The 23,769-nt window shown below is 41.1% G+C and overlaps 1 protein-coding gene across 6 annotated transcripts in view; it reads left to right on the top strand.

The window, feature by feature from the left end:
* ano3 (anoctamin 3) overlaps nt 1–17,421 on the top strand; it is a 43,780-nt gene extending 26,359 nt beyond the window's left edge. For all 6 annotated transcript variants that reach the window (XM_085166329.1, XM_085166328.1, XM_085166327.1 and 3 more), the window contains 17 exons: nt 51–106; nt 3,756–3,877; nt 4,680–4,814; nt 4,896–4,992; nt 5,505–5,565; nt 8,748–8,830; nt 8,941–9,081; nt 9,464–9,628; nt 9,807–9,843; nt 9,955–10,066; nt 10,392–10,449; nt 10,756–10,853; nt 11,117–11,271; nt 11,414–11,566; nt 13,069–13,219; nt 13,307–13,496; nt 13,987–17,421. In XM_085166329.1, coding sequence (XP_085022455.1) covers nt 51–106; nt 3,756–3,877; nt 4,680–4,814; nt 4,896–4,992; nt 5,505–5,565; nt 8,748–8,830; nt 8,941–9,081; nt 9,464–9,628; nt 9,807–9,843; nt 9,955–10,066; nt 10,392–10,449; nt 10,756–10,853; nt 11,117–11,271; nt 11,414–11,566; nt 13,069–13,219; nt 13,307–13,496; nt 13,987–14,169 — 1,997 coding nt within the window. In that variant the 3' untranslated portion in view covers nt 14,170–17,421. The remainder of the gene's footprint in view (nt 1–50; nt 107–3,755; nt 3,878–4,679; nt 4,815–4,895; nt 4,993–5,504; nt 5,566–8,747; nt 8,831–8,940; nt 9,082–9,463; nt 9,629–9,806; nt 9,844–9,954; nt 10,067–10,391; nt 10,450–10,755; nt 10,854–11,116; nt 11,272–11,413; nt 11,567–13,068; nt 13,220–13,306; nt 13,497–13,986) is intronic.
* The last annotated feature ends 6,348 nt before the right edge of the window (nt 17,422–23,769 follow it).

Genomic DNA, 23,769 nt, shown 5'->3' with positions numbered 1-23,769 from the left:
AGTGGGTTTAATTTTTTAATGCGGTGTCCTTGTTCTTTATTCCAATGTAGGAATCAACCGGCTATTGGGCAACAATACGTATGAGGCTGCATTTCCTCCACATGAGGTGAGATGATTTTAATTCCTACTGAAAAGATGTCATCCAGAAGTCTTGCTACAAGACTGTGCATACTCATGCCAGGTCTTGTACTGACTACATGAATATTCACAATTGCAATTTTACCATTTGATGTCAGACTATTGATGCAGAGCTCTACCACTGAGGTGTCTGAGAGAGCGATCAATGCAAACAACCTAAACTTGTGGCTCCAATTCAGTTCCAGTTCGGTTCCAATTCAGGGTTGTACCTAAAAGCAAATTCAGAAATGAACTTATGCTTTGGACTCTGGGAAGAAGCTGGAGTACCCGAAAAGAACCAGTGCGTGCCCAGGTAGAACATGCAAACACACACAGAAATGCCCTGGCTGTCTGACTGGCTGGCTGGTGGATTCAAACCCTGACGCGAGTCCCGGATCTGGCTAAAATTAAATTCAGATTGCTTGCACAGGCTGTGCAAACATCTTGAATTCAGTCCCTCGTTTCTTTAAATTTTGCTAAGAAAGTATAAAGCAGTTAATTTTTATTTAAACATACATAGAAATACATATATATGTATTTGGCATAACCACCTTTACTTCAAAGTTTGAACTCTCTTAGTCAAACTTTCTTAGAATTTCTATCTGAAGATGACTTTTCTATAAAGTCATCTTTAGGAATATTCTCTTCTGCTTATCCTTTTTAGGGTCACAGGGGGGCTGAAAAGGGCCTCTTGCCTTAAGCTGTCTTAGGGCAAGAGGCAGAGTACACCCTGGACAGGTCACCCATCTGTCGCAGGGTCAACACATAGAGACAAACAACCATTCACACCTATGGGCAATTTAATTCAATTCAATTCAATTCAATTTTATTTATATAGCGCCAAATCACAACAAAAGTCGCCTCAAGGCGCTTCATAGATACAGAGAAAAGCCCAACAATCATATGACCCCCTATGAGCAAGCACTTTGGCGACAGTGGGAAGGTAAAACTCCCTTTTAACAGGAAGAAACCTCCGGCAGAACCAGGCTCAGGGAGGGGCGGCCATCTGCTGCGACCGGTTGGGGTGAGAGAAGGAAGACAGGATAGAAGACATGCTGTGGAAGAGAGACAGAGATTAATAACAGATATGATTCAATACAGAGAGGTCTATTAACACATCGTGAGTGAGAAAGGTGACTGGAAAGGAAAAACTCAATGCATCATGGGAATCCCCCGGCAGCCTACATCTATTGCAGCATAACTAAGGGAGGATTCAGGGTCACCTGGTCCAGCCCTAACTATATGCTTTAGCAAAAAGGAAAGTTTTAAGCCTAATCTTAAAAGTAGAGATAGTGTCTGTCTCCCGAATCCAAACTGGAAGCTGGTTCCACAGAAGAGGGGCCTGAAAACTGAAGGCTCTCCCTCCCATTCTACTTTTAAATACTCTAGGAACAACAAGTAGGCCTGCAGAGCGGGAGCGAAGTGCTCTAATAGGGTAATATGGTACTACAAGGTCATTAAGATAAGATGGGGCCTGATTATTTAAGACCTTGTATGTGAGGAGCAGGATTTTGAATTCAATTCTGGATTTAACAGGAAGCCAATGAAGGGAAGCCAAAACAGGAGAAATATGCTCTCTCTTTCTAGTCCCTGTCAGTACTCTTGCTGCAGCATTTTGGATTAACTGAAGGCTTTTCAGTGAGTTTTTTGGACATCCTGATAATAATGAATTGCAGTAGTCTAGCCTGGAAGTAATAAATGCATGAACTAGTTTTTCAGCGTCACTCTGAGACAGGATATTTCTAATTTTAGAGATGTTGCGCAAATGGAAGAACGCAGTCTTACATATTTGTTTAATATGTGCGTTGAAGGACATATCCTGGTCAAAAATGACTCCAAGGTTCCTCACAGTGTTACTGGAGGCCAAGGTAATGTCATCCAGAGTAAGAATCTGGTTAGATACCATATTTCTAAGCTTTTCAGCGCCGAGTACAATGACCTCAGTTTTATCTGAGTTAAGAAGCAGAAAGTTAGTGGCCATCCAAGTCTTTATGTCTTTAAGACATTCCTGCAGTTTAACTAATTGGTGTGTGTTATCTGGCTTCATGGACAGATAGAGCTGGGTGTCATCTGCATAGCAGTGAAAATGTATGCTATGTCTTCTAATGATGCTGCCTAGGGGAAGCATGTATAATGTAAACAGAATTGGTCCTAGCACTGAACCCTGTGGAACTCCATAATTAACCTCAGTGTGTGAAGAGGACTCTCCATTTACATGCACAAATTGGAGTCTATTAGATAGATATGATACAAACCACTGCAGTGCAGTACCTGTAATACCTACAGCATGTTCTAATCGCTCTAATAGGATATTATGGTCAACAGTATCGAATGCTGCACTAAGGTCAAGAAGGACAAGCACAGAGATGAGTCCACTGTCAGAGGCCATAAGAAGATCATTTGTAACCTTCACTAAAGCTGTTTCTGTGCTGTGATGAACTCTGAAACCTGACTGAAACTCTTCAAATAAACCATTCCTCTGCAGATGATCTGTTAGCTGTTTGACAACTACTCTTTCAAGGATTTTTGATATGAAAGGAAGGTTGAATTTAGAGTTACCAGTCAACCTAACCCCACTAACTGCATGTCTTTGGACAAGAGAATGTGGGAGGAAGGTGGAGTACCCAGAGAGAGCCCACGCAAACACGGGGAGAACATGCAAACTCCACACAGAGAGACGTTGGCCTGATGGTGGAATTAAACTCAGCACCTACCCACTGTGAGGCAACACCTTGCCACCGTGCTGTCCCATCTTCAGAAATATTGCTCCAGATTTTTTTCAGATCACATTCAAAGCTCTTCTTTGAATGTTGTCTGCCTTTTGTTTTGTTTTCAGTAAAGGTGATCCTACACAGTTTGTGAGACATTGTGTGTTTTTCTGTCCAGGTATTCTTTTACTGCATTGGCACTATGTTTACAACTATTGTCATGCTGAAAAATGAAGCTGCTGCCAATAAGATGCTTTCCGTATGGTATTGCATGGTGGATCAAATCTGAGTTCATAATGCCATCAATTTTGAAATGCAGCCCCAAACCAAGACAGAGCCTCCACCACAGTTTACAATTAGCTGTAGACACTAACTGTTGTACACTGACACCGATTTTGATGAGGCCTTTGTGGACAGTACGTGGCTCACCATAGAGACCTAAAGAAATTGGTTCTTTGCTAACTGGCTGTTGTATGTAGACACAAAACAAACAAAACATTCCTCTGAAAATAGTCAGGTACGAGAACTGGACTGAAGATAGTTGAAAAAGCAGATAATGTACAAAGAAAACCTTCGACCTTCAGAAAGCCTAGAAAACTATTTCTCAAGACCACTTTCAAAATTACGAGCAATGTAAAGAAATGAGGTGTGGCTCAAGATTATTACACAGTACTGTACATCATTTTTACACTGTGAAAGACTTCCGGTGCGCTTCACAGAGGTGCAGGTGGAGAGAACCTGACTTTCCATGAAAGGCAGCAAATATAGGAGTAGCTTTGGTAGTGCTTCACTACACCACAAAAAACAACAATGCAGGAGATAGTGGGAAAATTCAAATGTGGTATGTTTTGTGTTTCTTATCGGCTGATTATATCTGAAGGATATAAAAAAACATTTTTAGTCTAGACTCTTCTTCTCTTGTCTCATCAGGGCGGTTACAAGAGCAGACATTCAATCAAGACGCATGGTGCCCAGAACCACAGGCATCTTCTTTATGAGCGCTGGGCCCGCTGGGGGATGTGGTACAAATACCAGCCTCTGGATCTCATCAGGTAATCAGCTTTGAAGCAGGTGACACAAATCACGAGCTGTTTTTGTACACATACATTGTGTACGTGTGTGCGTCGTATGCGAGATACCGCATCCTGATTATGTTGCCGATCCGCTCTTTGATCACGAGATAGGTTGTTTAAATGGAGTTTGAAGTCTGCACGATCACAGATTTCTCACGAGGAGCAGTCTCATCTACAACTCCTTGACATCGCAGCACGTCTGTTATTTCTGAAGTGATGGAGCTATTTTAACAGCTGACGATGAACTCGCTTTAGTTTCTGGCTTCCTTGGTAGCTCTGCATTTCATCACCATCTGTCAAGTCTGTCATATCCATCTTATTACGAGGAACATGAGAGTGGCAAGGAATGGTTTGATATTTAGGGAAATATTATTTTCACTTTCTTGCCAAGAGGGAGTTGAAATGATGACTGTCTCTGAAGCACACCTTGTCATTTTCACATTCACAGCTTTGTATGCATTAAACAGGTGATAGACAGCGGGAAAGTCATTAGGTTTTTGAGGTTCTAGTAAGTACTTTGGAGAGGTTTTTTGGTTTTACACTGTATTGAATCTTTACGAGAGCAGTTTTGAAATAAATGTCTTGCTTAAGCTTGCTGGGATCATCGATTATTTTCCAGCCTCAGCGTTCAACTTTCTCTATCCATTAAGCAGCTGTGATCATCTCACAGTGCACCACTGACGCCTACAACTCCACGCTGAACGGGCACGGTCAAGTCTAATTAAGTCGTCACAGTTAATTGGTGAATTTTCTCCACTCTATTTTTTTGTGTCTCTCCCAGGCGATACTTTGGTGAGAAAATCGGTCTGTACTTTGCGTGGTTGGGCTGGTACACGGGCATGTTAATCCCCGCTGCCCTGGTTGGGGTTTTTGTCTTCCTCTATGGTCTTTTAACCATGGACGCAAGCCAAATCAGGTCAGTTCACACCACTGTGCCATGTAAGTCCGAACATCATGTCGGTTGATGATGGCATTTACTGGTTTACTCTCTCCCCAGTAAAGAGATTTGCGAGGCCAACACTACCATCATGTGTCCCATGTGTGAGGAAAACTGTGAGCCTTGGACGCTGAGTGACAGTTGTGTATATGCAAAGGTCAGTGCAGCTTTGGTATTTCTCCATATGCACAACATTACATGATCTTAGAGTTTCTCAAAAAAGATATGATGCCAGCAGACATGTATCTAGACTAGAAACGGGGACACAGTGAACCTGGTTCTTCAGGTGAAACCTTAGGTTTTTTATTTTATTTGACTTTTTTAATGTTGATTAAATAAATTAGGTCTTTTTTTTAGTAAGTATCAGGTGGATTTATTCCCACTTGACAATAACCAGTGAGCTGTTTCCACCTGCTTCCAGTCTGCATGCCAAGCTAAGCTAATCAGTTGCTAGCTGTAGCTGTGCGATCATTATTATAGGCAGTTGATGGTATTTAAAACTATGATTTCTTTAACAAATCTCCTGTGTTGGGGCCTGAACTCAAAAATGTTGATTGTCAGAGAGCCTGGAGATCTTTTTGGGTAAAATTGGGGCTGTGGATATTGATAATGTATTCTGTTTCACTTTTGTTTTTTTAAGAGCAGCCCTCCGTGTGCTTGTGCTTCTAGGTGACCTATCTGTTTGACAACGGTGGCACTGTATTCTTCGCTATCTTCATGGCTATTTGGGGTGCGTAGAAGCAGTTTGTGTTGGTGGCTTTTTCTTGTTGTTCCACATAAGCTTTGTTCTCTGCCCGATACGAACCCTACTGGAATTTGATTCTATTTATACTCGAGTGCTCGTGTTTCCACTCACCACTCATCTCTCCCAAACGTATTAAGTTTTTCAACTGAGAATTTAGTCCACAAGACACTCTGCAGTACACAAACAAGAGGTCTTCAGTCTGTAATGTGTTTTTCAGTAAGTAAATCTCAGTCCGCCTTCTCTAACTCCACACTTGTACTTCCAGTGCAGTTCTGATGTAATTAGTTTGATAATTAAAGATTTCTCCAGGGGCAGAATATCACTCGGCTGTCAAGGTTGTAGAATTGCACTGTGATATTCATATATTGCAGCTACGTTTCCCACAGCTATAATAACTTTGTAACGTGAAGTGTGAGCATTAGAGTGCATCGGCTGGCCCAGATCCATCTATCTGTCAAGGAGGTAAATAATCACCTGTGCCAGAGGGAGCAATTGGCACAATTTGTTCTTTATTTGGACTAAATGAAGGATAATGAGAGCTCCAAAGCCAAAGAATGTCCACACAGTTGCACTAACTGAGGTCTGTTGCTCCAAATCCTGCATAAAAGCTTTTGGCTATCTGGACCAAAGTTAGCAGCACTGCACCACTGAGTGAGTGCACTCAAAGTCTGGAGTTAGTGTTAGTGAGTGTGTGTGAGATAGACATGAAAAATTGGTTAGCCCAAGGGATTGAATGTAGGCATCAGAGAAGGCCGCTTTTCTCTCTCTTTAAACAAAAGTGGGTCAAGCTATATTAAACTTCAACATCTTTACGAGCAGCTAAAGTTGTTCTGACTGAGGATTCAAACTCTGGTGCATTTTTTGCCTCTGGTCTTTCTCATTTTACTCTACATTAAATAAGTTCACAGAAAATATATCACTTGTTTTGTTGGTTTGTTTGCTTGATTCATCGCTTATTTATCTGCAGGGTTTTAATAATTTGAGTTAAAACAGTGCCGGAAAAAAGCAAAACAAACCACATGAGGTTTAAAAAAAACCCCAAGGATAAAACATTTTTAATAGATAAATGGGAGCCATTGTGAGGCTACAAAGAACCAACCACATATTTATATATTTTATTGGAAATCTGTTATAAAAACCACATTGTGTTCGTATCTAATGCAAACGAATACACAAACTGTATCACTGCTACAGTGAGGTCAATAATATTTTGGACAAAGACACAATTTGTGTAGTTTTGCCTCTGCACTACAGCACAGTGGCTTCTAAATCAAACAATCGAGATGTGATTAAAGAGCCAACGTTCAGCTTCAATTCAAGGGGTTTAACAAAAGCACTGAATTAAGCATCGCTCATTTTTACAATATAAACTGGACAAGATCGGTTTTCTTGTTCTTTCATGACAAATAATTTTCAAAATTCATTCGAAAATATTGTATTTTGTGTTTCTTAAATATGAGATGAGATTTCAGAGCAGGTGAGGGAGGACTGAAAAGACAATATAAAAACTTCAGGAGCAGCCAAAACAACAATCTTACATATTTGAACAGATGGTGTTGTCAGCTCAGCAACACCAAAATAACAAGAAAGACCACAAAAGACAACTAAAGGCTGTGATGAAAGTTTTTTTTTCCTTATTCAAGAAAAACAACTTCTCAACATCCAACCAAGAATACTGTCAACAAGGCAAGACTATCACTGTCAAGATCTACACTCAAGAGATGCCTTCATAAAAGGAAATAAAAGGGTTTACAACAGGTGCAAACCACAACAAGTGCAAACCACTAGTTACACTCAAGATCAGGAAAGCCAGATTAGACTCGAAAGACTTGGAAACATCTAAAAAAAGAGCCTTCACAGTTTGGAAACAATATTTGGACAGGTGAAACCTGAAAAATGAATGTGTACCAGAATGATGGGAACAGAAAATTATACAGATGGAGAGAAACAATTCATGATCTGAAGCATACCACATCTGTCAAACATGTTAGAGGCAGTGCTATGGCATGTGCATGTATGGCTGCAATTGGAACTGGGACACTGGTGTTTCACGATGATCTGACTGCAGGTAGAAGTAGCAGGATGAACTGTGAAGTGTGCAGGGCTGTACTCTCTGCCTAGAGTCAGCCAAATACTTGTAAAAATAGGATATTCTTCAATGGCGAAATAGGTGACATGATCTCAACCCAGCCGAGGCGCTTTTCAGTTACTGAAGGCAAAACTGACGACAGAGAGACCCATCTCAAGTTGGGGAAACCCAGCGTGATGTCCATGGGTTCTAGACCTCATGCAGTCATTGAGTGTACAGGATTTTCACCAAAATAATAAAAACAGTCCTTATATTTCAAATTACATTAGTTTGTAGAATTAATTTCGAGCCTCTGAAAATGGAGACATCTGTCTAAAATATTTTAAATTTCCTAAGCATTTAGTGCAACACTTTTGTTAAACTACTTGAATTAAAATTGAAAGTCTTTTTATTTAAAATCCACTGTGATGTTAACAGGGGTAAAACTGCAACAATTGTGTCTTAATCCAGCAAATTGTGCATCTTAATGTATAGAATTACATTGTTTTCCATCATACATGATAAAGTTTCAGTTTTTTACTGACTTTGAAGCCAAATTCTTCCAACATGTGGATCTATGTAAATGATTCCTCTGTGTGCACGTTTATAAAAGCCCCTGTTTCTCTGTTACACATTTGTCACATTTTCTAGGCGGAAAACATAAAAAGCCTTGACAGAAAAAGAACATCATTTCCAACGTTGTTTTTTTACCTCAAGTCACAACAGAGCCTGACACAAAGGAAACAATGCCTCCAGTCTGAAGTCATCCCACAAAAAGCTTTACTTTAGAAGTCTCTCAAACCAAAATGGATCCTGCTCGACAAAGACACAGTTTGAGGATGTGCACTGAACAAGAAAAAGCCTATTTGTTGTTGCCAGTCTCCTTTAACTTGACATCCACAGTGTGAGTGTGAACTGATGACTGTAATCAGTCTCCATCTTGGGCCATGCACGTCACTGCAGCCTGTTTCACCCAGGATATCTGACTATGATGTGCTGTTTGCTTCTACATGGCCTCTTCCTCTTTGCAGTTAGCTGTGCTATAGTATATACATCAAAAAAGATCAATAACCTGATTGATTCATGATCCCTTCTGCAGCCACTGTATTCCTTGAGTTCTGGAAAAGAAGAAGGGCAGAACTGACTTATGACTGGGATCTTATTGATTGGGAGGAGGAAGAGGTATGTTAGACATATGCTCAAATATATGATTACCTCACAGTTCTAAGGTGTTCATGCTGTAAGAAAGCTACAGTTCAGTAGACAATGCTGGAATATGTGTTGTTAATCAGGAGGAGCTGAGGCCACAGTTTGAAGCCAAGTACTCCAGGATGGAGAGAGTTAACCCCATCTCCGGCAAGCCCGAGCCTTTCCAGCCTTTCTCAGACAAGCTTAGTCGGCTCATGGTGTCTGTGTCCGGAATATTCTTCATGGTAAACCCTTTAACCTTTGAATAATCTGTCTTTTTGGGAATCAGGCTTGGCGTAAGCTCACTGTTATTTTGTGTGCCATCTTTATTAGAACAGTGTGATGCGTTTGCAATGGTGTAACATCTCCCCCTGCTGGACAAAGACCATACTCAAAGGAAATGGTGTATTAGCTATTCTCATGGCCTAATTTCTCCTGTTTACATATAAGTTGCTTCTGAATATCTATCATTTAAATAGTTAAATGTTTCTAAACTTACAGTTTTTTCATATTTACGGCATACTTCTTTCTTATAGGATAAATTTAAAACTTTATTTCACCCTGTTAATCGTACTGGTTCTTCATCCTTTCTGCTGTGCTTGTCTTCTCTCCATCACCTCTGCTTAGATTTCCCTCGTTCTGACAGCAGTGTTTGCTGTAGTGGTTTTCCGCCTTATTGCGATGGAGAAGTTTGCTTCCTTTAACTGGTATTTTGTGAAGAAGAACTGGCAGTTCGCCACCTCTGGCACCGGTGTCTGCATCAACTTTATGATCATCATGTCTCTCAATGTGGTGGGTGCTCGGACAAACATCATCCCACATCCCACACGTTCGCATTTTCTATCCCATAAATACTTCACTCAGCACTTATTTAAGACTTTTTTTCATTCCAGCCTTCCTCTCTTTCTCATAATCATTACCCTCCTCAACCTTTTCCTGTTGACACTGATGTGTACTATCATTTTGTCAGGTGTATGAAAAGGTGGCCTATCTGCTGACTAATTTAGGTGAGTGTTTCATGCATTTATGCCTTCATTATCTTTGGCTTCCCAGCTGGTTGCACATTATTTATTCTCTTCACCCATCTGCCTAACAAACCCCTGTCCCTCCCCTTTTAGAGCACCCACGGACGGAGTCTGAGTGGGAGAACAGCTTTGCTCTGAAGATGTTCCTGTTCCAGTTTGTGAATTTAAACAGCTCCACGTTTTATATCGCCTTCTTCCTTGGAAGGTAGGCAAACTGCCATAAACTTTACAGTGACTGTTTACACCGACTTTAATGAGGGATTGTGCAAAGATGTTTCCTTTCAAACTCCCAGTCATGACCAAGCCAAGACTCCTTCCCTTCCCCTCCTCAGCTGGGGAAATCATGTTTTTTGGGTGCTTCATCTTTCAGCAGTTACAAAATGCCGCCCCGCCTACAAGTGTAACTAGGTCACGGATTGTTGCACATAATTAGCACCTCTAAGTGTCTTTTTTTTCTACTCTAAGTTTATTATTATTATTATTACATTGATTGAATCAACAGCTAATGTTGGCCGTCTTAATTTGATCAGGTTTGCTGGCAGGCCTGGAAAATACAATAAACTCTTTAGTCGATGGAGATTGGAGGAGGTGAGTGCAATTACCCATCAAACGTAAGTAGGTGATTATGTCAGCAGTGACTAGGCTGATTAGTGCCTTCTGTTTTGGGATATATTTAGAAATTTCGAGTAATTCATCTTTCTAATGATCCGCCTGCATGTGAACCATTAATCTCACCCCATAATTATTGTGATTTTCAATTTTAATGATTAAAAAAATGGAATCGGATCAAGTGTGTCCCAGAGTTTGCTCCTAGCTCTGAATTATTAGGCACAAAATATGAATGATACGCTTTTTGTACTATTATTATTTTTCATTGAAATCTATTTTTCTTAGTGTCACCCAAGTGGGTGTTTGATTGATCTGTGTCTGCAAATGGGAGTCATCATGTTCTTCAAGCAAATCTGGAACAACTTCATGGAGCTCGGTTATCCGTAAGTGCCTCATTATAATCGCACGTCTTCTTGTCTATGAACTATTAGAAATGACATGAAGCTTAATGACGTGAATTCAAGTGATGGCAATTAACAGGCCGTATGTAGTTTCTGCACGGCTTTTCCTCTTTCAGCTCATTTGCATGTGAAAAGATTTTTCTCCTGAAGAAGCACATCAAATCCTCTCGCATGTGGCTCAGTAAAACAGTTCCTGCAGAGCACAGTGCTTTGCCAGGGTTTATCGCTACTCTCTATGTTTTCAGTCTGCTGCAGAACTGGTGGTCTCGTAGAAAGATGAAGAAAGGAGGTGGTGGAGGACAGAATGTAGAGAATAAGGCCCAGCTTCCTCAGTGGGACAAGGACTGGAATCTGCAGCCGATGAACGCCCATGGGCTTGTGGATGAATATCTTGAAATGGGTAAAAAAAAAAACACTCCTACTAAGAATTGTGTTTTGACTTTCTGGAGAAGGAAATGATCCATGCAAATGCAGGCTATTATTCAAGCCTCAGCATTTTTTTTGTGCCAGTGTTGACATCCGAATGATTCTTTCCACTGCAGTTCTTCAGTTTGGCTTCACCACCATCTTTGTAGCAGCTTTCCCGCTGGCTCCTCTCCTCGCTCTGCTCAACAACATCATTGAGATTCGTCTTGACGCCTACAAATTTGTCACTCAGTGGAGGAGACCCATGCCTGCTCGAGCCACTGATATAGGTCTGTGCGGCTCACACGACATCTTCTTGGATCAGAGTCACTTTTAATTATTGTTTTTTCTTCCAGCAGTAAAATGTTGTGTTAGCTTAACATGACCTCTCCTACAGTGATGGATATGTTTCCATATCCTGTCCTTCTGCAACTCCATATGCTGCACCTCCCCTCTCATCAGCCCATCTCCCCATACGATTACAAACTGCATCCTTAAACTGCCATATGACCCAGTGATTCATGTGGCATGTTTCCTTGTAATTAAAGGAGGAATCCACCCTGAAACATTTAGAAATTCCTCCGCTGTAATGAACACATTATGTGTCAGTCACACAGCATCAAAGAGCTAAGCTCCTTTGAAGAGTTAGGCTGACATTTCCTGATCATCCACACACAGATGTAATGCAGATAAGGAGGAGAGATCCTTTTTATCTACTGTCTCTGTCTTCATTCAACTGCCACAAAACAAAACATTTTGTGTAATTCAATATGCTCCACCGGGCAGCACGGTGGCACGGTGGTTAGCACTGTTGCCGCACAGCAAGAAGGTACTGAGTTCAATTCCAACATCAGGCCGGGGTCTTTCTGTGTGGAGTTTGCATGTTCTCCCCGTGTTTGCGTGGGTTCTCTCCGGGTACTCTGGCTTCCTCCCACCGTCCAAAGACATGCAGCTTGTGGGGATAGGTTAATTGGAAAATCCAAATTGCCATTAGGTGTGAATGTGAGCGTGAATGGTTGTCTGTCCCTGTGTGTTGGCCCTGCGACAGACTGGCGACCTGTCCAGGGTGTACCCCGCCTCTCGCCCTATGACAGCTGGGATAGGCTCCAGCGCCCCCCGCGACCCTGGAAAGGATAAGCGGAAGCGAATGGATGGATGGATGAATATGCTCCATTACCGGAAGCTGTTCAATCGCATTCGGGGACATTATTAACTAAGGCAGAAGTAAATCGAGTGCAGTGAAGTAAAAATGGCATCTTGAAAATTGTCACTTATAGAGCTTGAGCTACACATGTCAGGAACTGCTAACAACTGTGACCATAAAAGGTTCATTTCTGTTATTTGTGACCTTATCACTAATATGGAGTCTTGTCACACCTTCAGTTTCCCTGATCAGAAGCGAGCCAATTAGATGACGCTTACTATGCGCACGATCGGTAGGTGGAGAAGGAGCAGGATTGTTCACCCCGGGAGAAGCTTTAAACAAAAACCTGTGCAACCTATAAATTTACTGCAATTTAAACTTTAGTTTATTGGTTAAAAGGGGAGCAAGAACAACTGAATAAGATGGCCTCGTCTTTTATTATTGTAAATCTATCAGCTGCATTCTCATATTCACTGCATGAATGTTTAATCAGCATATCAATTTATCGGTGTCTACAGTATTTGATGTAGTCTGTGTTTTATAAAGCAAAATACGGTATGCTGGTCATGTCAGCCATTGCAGATAAAGGCACCCAGGTTTAAACCAACATACCAGCTGTTTTTCTTTCTTCTTTGTTTTGTCTGTCAGGGATCTGGCACGGGATTCTCGAAGGTATTGGTGTGCTGGCAGTCATCACTAACGCCTTCGTCATTGCCATAACCTCAGACTATATCCCCCGCTTTGTTTACGCCTTCAAATATGGCCCATGTGTGAACAAGAGGCACCACCATGGCAATGAGTAAGCCTTAAAAACAGCGCGTACACTTTAAGTGCCCTGTATGTAGCCTATGCGGTTTACGTGATGGCCGTCTGCTTTCGCCCGTAGGTGTTTGCAAGGCTACGTGAACAGCAGCCTGTCCGTGTTTGACATGGGTGAGCTGAATAACAGAAACCACTCGGGATACTGCAGGTACAGAGACTACCGAGCGCCGCCCTGGAACACAGTGCCATACGAATTCACTCTGCAGTTCTGGCATGTCTTGGCTGCCAGGCTGGCATTCATCATCGTCTTTGAGGTCTGTAACCATTGGCCATTTCTCTTCTGTATGTTTACAAGCAGGACAAGCAGCTAAAGCTAAATCCTCTTACGCTGTGCCACTTTGAGTCAGCCTCAATATTTTTGTAGCTTTGCAAATGTTTTACTTTAATTATTTTATGTGCTGAGACTGAAACCGAAACCTCACAGCAGTAATTTAAGTGATTTTCATGGGTTAATTAAATCAAGGTCCTGGAGAAGGCTGAGAAAATTCTACCATTCAAAGCCGACCAACTAAAAAAAAAAAAAAAAAAACATCACAAATTACATGGTTGCCATGCAAGATATTCCCTTGACAACACTGCCTTGCACATTCTACACTACACTACATATAAAAGATAGAAAGGCATATGAAGATCCTTGGGTTTACTTTTACTCTTGCATGCGCCACTAATACCAAAACAAAATTGGCATCTAAAGCACGTGATTTCTCTGGATGTTGACTCATGAATAATTTAATCTTCCCTCAGCACCTGGTGTTTGGGATCAAGTCCTTCATAGCGTACCTCATTCCAGACATGCCGAAGGATCTCTGCGATCGCATGAGGAGGGAAAAGTACCTGATGCAAGAGATGATGTATGAAGCAGAACTCGAGCATCTGCAGAAGGAGAGGAAGAAGAATGGGAAGCGTTATCACCACGAGTGGCCTTAGCTTAAATCCCCCCACCCTGTCTCCGCTACGCAATCCTCAGCTCGCAAGCTACACCTCCCCTGCCTGCTTATTTATGTGTTTAAGCTTTTAGAGTCTAGCTTCACTGATGGCTGATTCTGTACACCAAAGACACCCTCTTGAGATCCTCCCCAGATCTGGCACTGGCCACTCCCTTGCCATCTGTTCCACCTCCCGGTTTCTGGCTCTGACCCTTTCTGCCTCCGCCCTCATCCCTTACCTGGCTTCACCCAACAGGGTGCCCTTGGGTCTGTGCTGCATTGTGGCTTAGCTGGGGAAAAAAACAAAACAACTTTGCAATTGTAATGTTTACTATGCAGATCAAGGGCTGCAGATCAGCACTGTTCACTGTCCCATCCTGCACTCTCTCTCTCTCCGTGTGGCAGCTACCATTTTGCTTTGACTCTGCAGTCCAGTGCAGCTCGCAGCATGGCCGTGTATCCCCTCCCCCGCCACCGCCCCCAACCCTTCGTGAACATCAGCAGAGCCACTTCTGTGTGACAGAACTACAGTGGCATTTTTATTGTTGCAAAGTGATTCTGGTGATGTGGCTACCAAATAAGAACGACTCGACTCTGTTCTTGCTTCTTAAATGTATATTTGCTGTTGAAGCATGCTGATTAATATTTGCAAAGGAAAAAAAACAAACAAAACAAAACTGAAAAGCACTCCTTGTAAAGGATGTTAGCATCCATTTAGTACATCTGACAAAGTATTCCCTCAGACATCACAAGAAGTGCATGGTAATCCTGCTTTGTACCTTTTCGATAGACAAACTTCCTGTCTCGAGGCCTGGTTCACATGTGTCTGTACTCAGTGTGAGCTGTGTGTTAATCTCTGTGCTACCGCTGAGCTTGACTGTCTCGAGTTGAGGAAATGTGAACTCTGTGCAATTTGACTGTGCCTACAGTGTAACAACATGGCCGCGTACCACAGTTTGTGTCACCAAACATCACGTGTGCCTGTGTTGTGCAGCACGTGCTTTTTTGTTTTTCTTTGAAGTGCAAGAAATATTCTCTCTCCTCATCCTATTGTCCTGATCTGCAGCAGACTCTCTGAACTCTCCGTTTAGGATTTGTTTTGGACACGAGTCACGCCGCAGTGTACCTACTTGGATCTCGGCTGACGTCAGCAGAGCACGCCGTAACGTGTACGCTCGCATGCAGGATCCACAAATCTGCTCTTCCGCTCTGACCCTCGAAGTCTGGTTTTCATTTGCTGCTGGAGGCCCCAAAGCGTGGTTGAAAACTTGGATCACTTAGAAATACCTGTGGCTTGGATGTTCAGTTTTGAAACGAACTTCTATCCACTGTTCTTCGCTCGCATAATACACTACAAGCTTCTGTTGCAGACTTTTATTAAACACACAGTGAGACACGGTTTCAGCAGCTGTCTGATCTTTGATCAAACAGACGCAGGAGTTTATTCAGTTGCAGAGTGGTGACATTGCCTTTTTTTATATTGTTATCAGATTTGATGTCATGGATTCGAGAAGTGTGTTTTTGCCTAATGAACTCAGGAAAATAGGCATCGTGGCAGGTATAGTTGGACCTGCGAGGTTGAGTCGGGATAATTTCCTTTCTCTGCGCTGTTGAGTTTGAGAGTTAAAGGGTTTGTGATGTGAACTGAGATGGGGACTTCAAACACTTCAGTGCATCATATTGATCATGTGGTGTTAAATGTAAAAATGTTATGCACTGTAAAGGTAAAAGCTGCACCAATCTAACATCTGAAGGGAAAATTTCTACCCTGAATGCATTGCACAACACTGACAACATTCTTCATTTTGCAAGGATTGTCCTCCTTTCTATATCTTACTTTGCCTGTTTTTTGTATATACATTTAATGACGTACGTAATGTTTTTATACATTTTATTTTGTGCTATCATGTGCAAGTTCACTCGTTCTCACCCTCAGATAGAAAACGTTACGTCCACTTGTCTCAGGTGTCCTCTGAATGTCTGCAATGATCAACTTTTTTATCATATTTTCTAAGATGCAATCAAAGGTATTCTGCTTTTTTTAGATATATATTTTTGCACTTCCATGTTTTTGCATGACTCTAATGCGCACTCACAATAATAAGCATGTTTTTTTATTTTATTTTGCTGTATGTTAGAGCCGATCAAAGATCATGGAACACGCTCACATACTTCATTTAGTTGGCATTTTTTTCAGGTTGTTGGTCAAAAAACTCCTTTCGGGTCACATTCAGTCCAGCGATTCATAATTTCATTCACCAGAGAGAGAGATATTTGCTTTCAAATCTTAGGAAAGTAGTCAGTGTTTTCAGAGTATCCTCCCTGCTATGTGAACACCTAAAATCTATGCATGTTGTTATCCTTGAATGCTATGTTTATTTTGAACAGTCATAAATGTACTGGTACATTTGTGCTGTGGAGTATGCATGACTTAACTACTGCTTTGAGCAGAGCTAACTTCTGTAAAGTTGCGTCTTAAACATATCACTTCCCTGTTTTTTTAGTGTTGATCGTTTCTGGAAGGACCGGTGTGTTTCTAGATGTGGCAGGATTTTATACTGGTGCAGTATTTTCTAAAATAACAGCATGATCTCCAGACTGATTAATTTAAAAGATATGTCCGGGAATTTTACGCAGAGTCTGATAAAACATATGAAACCTCAGACTTCCTCCGCTTGGACATTCAAACGGGAATTATAATCACGCTTACACTCTAACAGCTGAAGCATTTAACCGAAGGGAATAGGGGCACTTTATGAATGAAAAATGACATGACCTTGGATGTTTGGCTTGCCCAGTTACTAATTGTTTCTGAGTGGATCTTCATCAGTTCACCTCACTGATACTAATGCTGTACAGTGGTGGAAAAGTGTCTCTCATGCTTTCTACTGTTGGCAATAGCACAATCTGGGTATTGTATAATAAGTAATAATAGCGTGACCTTGCACATCTCTGAAAATATAGCAGTCTGGAGGGGGATTAAGCTTTCTGTTCTATGCCTCCTAATAGGATTGTGCTTGAGCAATGATGTACTTGAAGCACAGTGACGTAAGCCCGTAGATTTATTTGTATAATAGGACGATAGCAGTCGTGACATGAAGTGTATCAATAACATTGTTTACTTTGTTCCTGTTTACATGTAAAAAAAACCAAAAAAAAAAACATAATGAAATGTATAAAAACAATGTAACATAAACTAATTTGGATATCACTCTTTTCTGTAATAAATCATGGATTGTATCTTTTAAATCAATTCTGCTCGCTTCATTCTTGTCTCTCTTATAAACAGCAGAGAAAAGCCTTTGTGCCTATAGCTGATATTCTTCACACACCAAAGGGTGCTTTTTTTCCCCTTTCTTTCTTTTTTCCTCACTATTATCATAAACCACCAGGCCTCTGGCCACAGAGTGTTCATGTAACATATTGTTAAAAAAGATTGCATTTCTGTAACAAACCCACTATTTGAGTATGGCAGGGGTATTTTTCCACCACAACTATGTTACTGTTAAATGCTGCTTCTCTTCTATCTGCTTTTCCGTTTATGTCGTCTTGGTTAACATTAGGCTTCATTTTTTACAATGAAATCTAAACACTCCAGAAGAAACATGGTACGGCTTCGTTTACTTTGAGCCCCGATGACTGATATTCTATACTCTGAGTATTTCCTCTCTTCTGGCGCCCACACTGACATATATCCTTTCACCTCTTTGACTTAGAAAGCTGTGGTTTGACTTTCATGTCAGTGTTGAGCCTTTCAGGGAGAATAGCATTTCAAAAGTGGATACCGATATTTTTATCTTCTAGTACTGTTGCTCCATGTGAGGGGAGCTAGACCATGTGGTAATGGAAAAACTTTAAAGCCTCAGATCTATAGAAGGAAAAAAAAATGCCACTAATGGACAAAAAACTAATGAAATGGAAGCAAAACACCCAAAAACAGAATCAAATTATAGACGAGGGAAAAACCAGCGACTGAAACAATGTAGCAGTAACAGACACCTACTATCCTGCAGCACTCTAAATACATTTGAGTAGTAATAATACACTTACCAGCCACTTGATTGGGTAAACCTGTGAAAATGTTCATTAGCACATACATCTAAAAGCCAATCACATGTCAGCAATGTAGACATGGTCAACACAACCATATGGTTCACACTGAGCATCAGAATGGGGCATGAAGGGTGATGTAAGTGACTTTGAATGTTGCATGGTTGTTGGTACCAGACGCGCTGGTCTCAGTATTTCTGAAACTGCTGATCCACTGTGATTTTTCCACACAAGTGTGTCTAGGGTTTACAGAGAATGGTCTGAAAAAGAGAAACTATTCAGTGAGCTGCAATTATTATAGTCAGACTGCTTTGAGCTGAGAGGAAGGTAACTGTAACTCAAGCAACCAAGATATGCAGAAGAGCATGTCTGTAGGCACAACATAAATGCACTGATCTTACACTCTTTAAGCTCCTGCCAATACAGGAGCATCCAGACCCGCCAGACCCATCGGTCTACTGAACTACTCAGTTTATTTTGTACAATCAGTCTACACCTCTGCACTAGAGCCTACAGTAGTTTATCCAAGTGTTACTTACTTACCTTTTTATGTGCAATATTGAGAGTGCTCTGAACCCAAGAATTTCATTACCAGTAGTAATGTGCTATTTTACCTGTACATGACAAATAAAACTTGAAACATGCTGAACCTTCTAGCAGATGAGCTACAGCAGAAGCACAGTGCCACTCCTCTTGAATCCTTGCATTGATGGTTCAGGCCTGCAGTGTAATTGTGTGGGAGATATTTTCTTTCCACACTTTGAGCCCCTTAGTACCAACTGACCATCATTTAAACCTCACAGCCTACTTGAGTATTGTTGCTTACCATGTCCGTTCCTTTATTACCACAGTGTACCCATCTTCTGACAGCAGGATGGTCTCAAACTGTGTTTTATATACATAACAAAGAATACACTGTGCACTGCTCAAATGCTTAGCTGATCTCAATCCAAGAGAGAACCTGCGTTGGAAGAGGAGATAGTGTCTGCTTCAGAAGGGGGTTCACCCCAGTACTATAAAGGTGTACCTAACAAAGTGGCTCTCTCACACTCTGAAAAAAGTTATATACATAGTTATTTTTTCAAGGCTTGATTGAACAGTCAACACTTGAGAAGCTCGACTTGTTATTTTATATTTTACCCACAAAAAGTTTCACTGTTCAGTTTTAAAGCACGTCCAAGTCTCATAGAAAACACTGACCATATAAACCAGTTCAGATTACTGTGAGGCTCTTGTGGCTGTTTTCAAACTGAGGATTAAATGAAAGATCAAAGAGACCCTCGGTGTCCAAATATTGCTGTGATGGGTGCCATGATTATCATTTGTATTATTATTGTTGTCATGTATCTCATCAAATAAAACAAACTGAGAACATTCTGATTCTGCTGAAAAAAAGAAGGAAAAAAATGAATGAATAATGTAAGAAAGTCAAACAAATGGATAAAAAGCCTCCAGAGAGACAAGCAATCTTTTCACATATCTGCTCCCCACAAAAAGACAGATGCTCTGGTCCAATACAATATTTATTCTCCACTCAGAAGCACGTTAGTAGCTCTGCCACTAAAACAGAAAGGTTATTCACATTTTAGGCTGAGCAACCATATACTGTATGATTTAACCATCTTTCCACCCCTGACTGCAGACATCAATTCTTGGTCTCCAAGAGCAGTGCCATGTGACTGACGTTATTGATACAACACAGATTTACACTGCAAGTTAGAAAGGCAATCAATAGATCCCCTGAGACGGCCGTCATAAATCCACCAGCACAGATGTGTAAACAGGACAGCGAGTAAATAATGACCAGCAGCAACAAATCAGAGCACTGAGATAGCTCAGTGCAGGAAAATGCTCTCAGCATTATGTAGGGAGGTGTTTACTCTTCCATAATGTGTACTTAATGAGATTTGTAATGGAAAAATGTGTTTTCACAAGCAAGTCAGAATATTTATGAATTTTCCACTGATTTCATCTGGTAGTTAAGTTTTAGCTGTCCTAGAGAGATGATTCAAAGATGATTCATGGTCGTTCTCCAGAAAGAGATCTCACAATCTTTTAGTCAGTGTGCCATGACATTTTGTGCAGACATGATTCTCACAGGTTGAAAGCCCACTAACATTTTTCTCTGCACCCTCTGCGTCAGCGTGGAGGATGTTCCGAGGGAGTTTTCTCACCAGCTAAATGGACTGGTATTTACTGGTCTGGCTTTTCGTTTACCACTCAAAATGCTTTTACAATACGAGCTGTGTTCAACCATTGACACACGCTCTATGCAGTTTAAGTGCTTAAGTATTACGCAGAAGATAACATGCTAATGAATGCATCGGCGACAACTGTTGTGTCGAAACGTGACCATCTGCCAAAAATGATTGCCCATATTTGAACTGTTGCAAATCACTTGTTGGCCTATAATCTGTCAAACATATCTCTCACGAATGATATCAAGCCATTTTGAACCAGAAAGAACATTCATGTCACGATGTAGAAGCTGCAATCAGTGACTAAAAGTGTAATTGACATTTAAAATGTCTTTTTCCAGAGAGATGTGGCCAAGAGGGCAGCAGAAAATGCAAAAAATATAACATCACAGCTCTGCAAAGATATTCTTTGTGGTCAAAAACGACTGGACTGATTATACTGTAGGCACAATGATGCAGTCATGAAGATACTTACAAAACAGGTCATTTGTTTATTTTATATATAAGCCCTTCATAATTCCTGTTGACTCCAGTCTATGTGCCAGTGTAAGCAAAAGTATTACACAGAAAATATACAGAAACATTTGAAATCACTGTTTGGCACAGCAACGACACTGGAGGAGCCAGGGGATTGAACCCCAAACCTTCTGATTAAGTAATTTATTTATTTATTTATTTTTTGCTCCTAAAGGTCATTTAGTAGCCCAAACAATCCAAACAGCGTTCCCATCAGCTTCATTTTTGTTTTTTGGGGGGGGGTTTTGTTAGCAACACGCATTCTAAATGGATACATGGTAGCCATTTTTGTCATCGTGAGCAAGTTTTTTTCTTATCTGGTGGCATAATACCTATCAGAGAGAGATAATTTTAGACACGCAGCTGAACCACTTTGAGTAACATTTATAAGAATATAATTTGGTATTTTGCAGAGCATACGAGGGGAAGATAGATGTGCAGCACGCACGTTGGGAAAATGAGCTGGGTGTAAAGAGGTGAGACTCAGATATGAAGCGTGAATAACAGCGATGATGGATGAGTGGACCTAGGTAAAGCCTCCTGCACAGAGAAGCAGCCTCAAATTACTTCACAGAGCTCAATGGATGAAGGATTTGGCGGCTGTGCAGAGGGACAAAGCAAAACCTGCATCTCTGAAGCACCAGGACCTTAATGAGCAGACTCCATCTTTTTATGCCATCATGTTATTATTCTCAAAATAGAGTTAGCAGTAATAGTATTAGGAGAGTGGCTGTACTCCCACACCAGAACTCATTTTACTTTTGAAAGCATTTTTTGGTCGTTTGCTCTTGCGGTCCTCTCCTATTAGAGAACATGAAAATTGACAGTGAAGTGCACACTGCTTCAAAGTAAACGTGAAAAGATTAATCCAACATCTGGTCCTACCTTGTAAAAATGTGTTATGTTGCATCTGCTTGGCCACTTTAACATATTACCGGTTCATGTTTGTGATCCTGATTATTCTCGTTCGTGTGTTTATACAAACCTTTATTAATTCAGGTGCTGGTAGCACTGAAGACAGTCATACCGCACACTGCTGCGCTGCTGTTGATGGTCTCAATGCTGGTGTGATTATCATTAGCAAATTGATTGTCTTTATGTTTTAAAGCTGCAAGCTGCAACAAAATGCTCAGAAAATCAATGAAAAGTGAACACAGTCCAGAAATATGTGTGAACTTTTACAAGAGGTTCAGTAAAGCACATTCTAGTAAAGCAAGCAGTGGAAGCTGTGTAGCTGTGTGGAACTAGGGGCACTTAATTCCGTGTCAACACTTGCGTGGGAGGTGAAATCTGCAGAGTTTCCACATGAAAAGTCATCATTAAAGCGGGCGACTCAACACAGGAAACAAGAGTGATGAGCACGGGGAGACGACAGAGAGACAGTGCACGGGAGGGAAGGGCAGTGTGAGAAAAATCTCCCTCGTTTAGACTTTTGAATATAAATGTGACCTTCAGCAGGTGGATTTCCAGTGGATTAATAATTTAATGCTCCTTCATCACAGATGGGTTAGAGACCTTGTTGCTTTCGGTGATGAGTATGCGCAGTTCGTAACATAAAGGCATAAACCCTTCTGTGACTGATCATAATGCTACAGCTGATGTAAGAAAGCTGACAGTGGCATGTTTTGTAGTTATAATAATAGTCTATTGGGGCTGCTGACAATTATTTAACAATTATTTGATTGGCTTCAGTGGATTTCTTCTTTTTGCTTGTAAGATTGTCAAACTGGGATGAATAGCAAGCCAGAGAAAAGCCTTTTGACTTTACAGTTAATTCCCAAACCCCTTACAGTTCACGCTTTGGATGCTAATCGATTTCAACTGCAGCTGCAGTGAGATCTGACTGATCTGACTCGGCATTTGATCTGCAAAAATCAAACCAACGCAGCTTGAAACAAACACTTTATTGTCCTGTGGTGGTGCACAGTCAAGACTGAAAGGCTTACCCATGTGTTTATGAAGATCCAACTTGTTTTACTGAAGCATGAGATATAAAATCTTTTTTTCATTTGAAATGTTACATTTATTTCCAGTTTTTCACCAAAATTTCTTACACTTCTGTTTGGCACTTTTGTGTTTTTTTGTTTTCCGATTTGTTTCCCTGTATGTTGCTGCCAAATTTGGCTCATTTTACAAAACTACCTCTCTTGAATATTTAATGAAAAAACACTTAAGGGCATATGGCCAAAATGCCAGTCTGATGCAGTCCTCCAAAGATAGCATTTTTTTCTCACAGAACTGCAGCAACAGTCCTTCATTAATCTTTCATCTAACTAGGGCGGTGAGAGGGGCTGGAGCCTATCCCAGTTCACAGTAGACAGGTCTCCACAGGCTCAAATCCAATCCCTCTCCTACTCCACTATGGTGTAACTCTATTGAGTCTCTGCTATGGAGTTCATAGATTGTATAAAAACAAATAGATGTAGTCACATAATGTCATCCATCAATTTGGCTGCTAACGTGTTTTTTGATGCCACAAGTGATCGTGTTTGGACGAGAAGGTGGTGTGCTAAGTAATCAGCTAACAATAGCAAGATTCATAACCCACTTCTGCTTGAGGCTGTTTGCTTTGCAAAAGGAGTCAAGTGTGTAGCCAGAGGGTGCTGAGGCCAGATTGGTACCAGGACTGTCACGGGGCTGACACAGGGAGACAAACAACCCTTCATGCTCACATCCACACCTGTGGCCAATTTGGAATCACTGCCTAACCCGACACGCATGCTTTCTGGACTGAGGGAGTCCTGTGTAGATTTGAAGTGGCTATAGAGAGATTTAGAGGGTTGCGTTGAGGTTTGTCCTCTCTGCGTGCTTTGGAAACTTTTTTGCTGATTAGCGGA

Source organism: Neolamprologus multifasciatus, chromosome 7 (genome assembly GCF_963576455.1).
Source record: "Neolamprologus multifasciatus chromosome 7, fNeoMul1.2, whole genome shotgun sequence".
In the NCBI taxonomy this organism is placed as follows: domain Eukaryota; kingdom Metazoa; phylum Chordata; class Actinopteri; order Cichliformes; family Cichlidae; genus Neolamprologus; species Neolamprologus multifasciatus.
The sequence above is the reverse complement of the archived record's forward strand: the minus strand, read 5'-3'. Positions and strand labels throughout refer to the sequence as shown.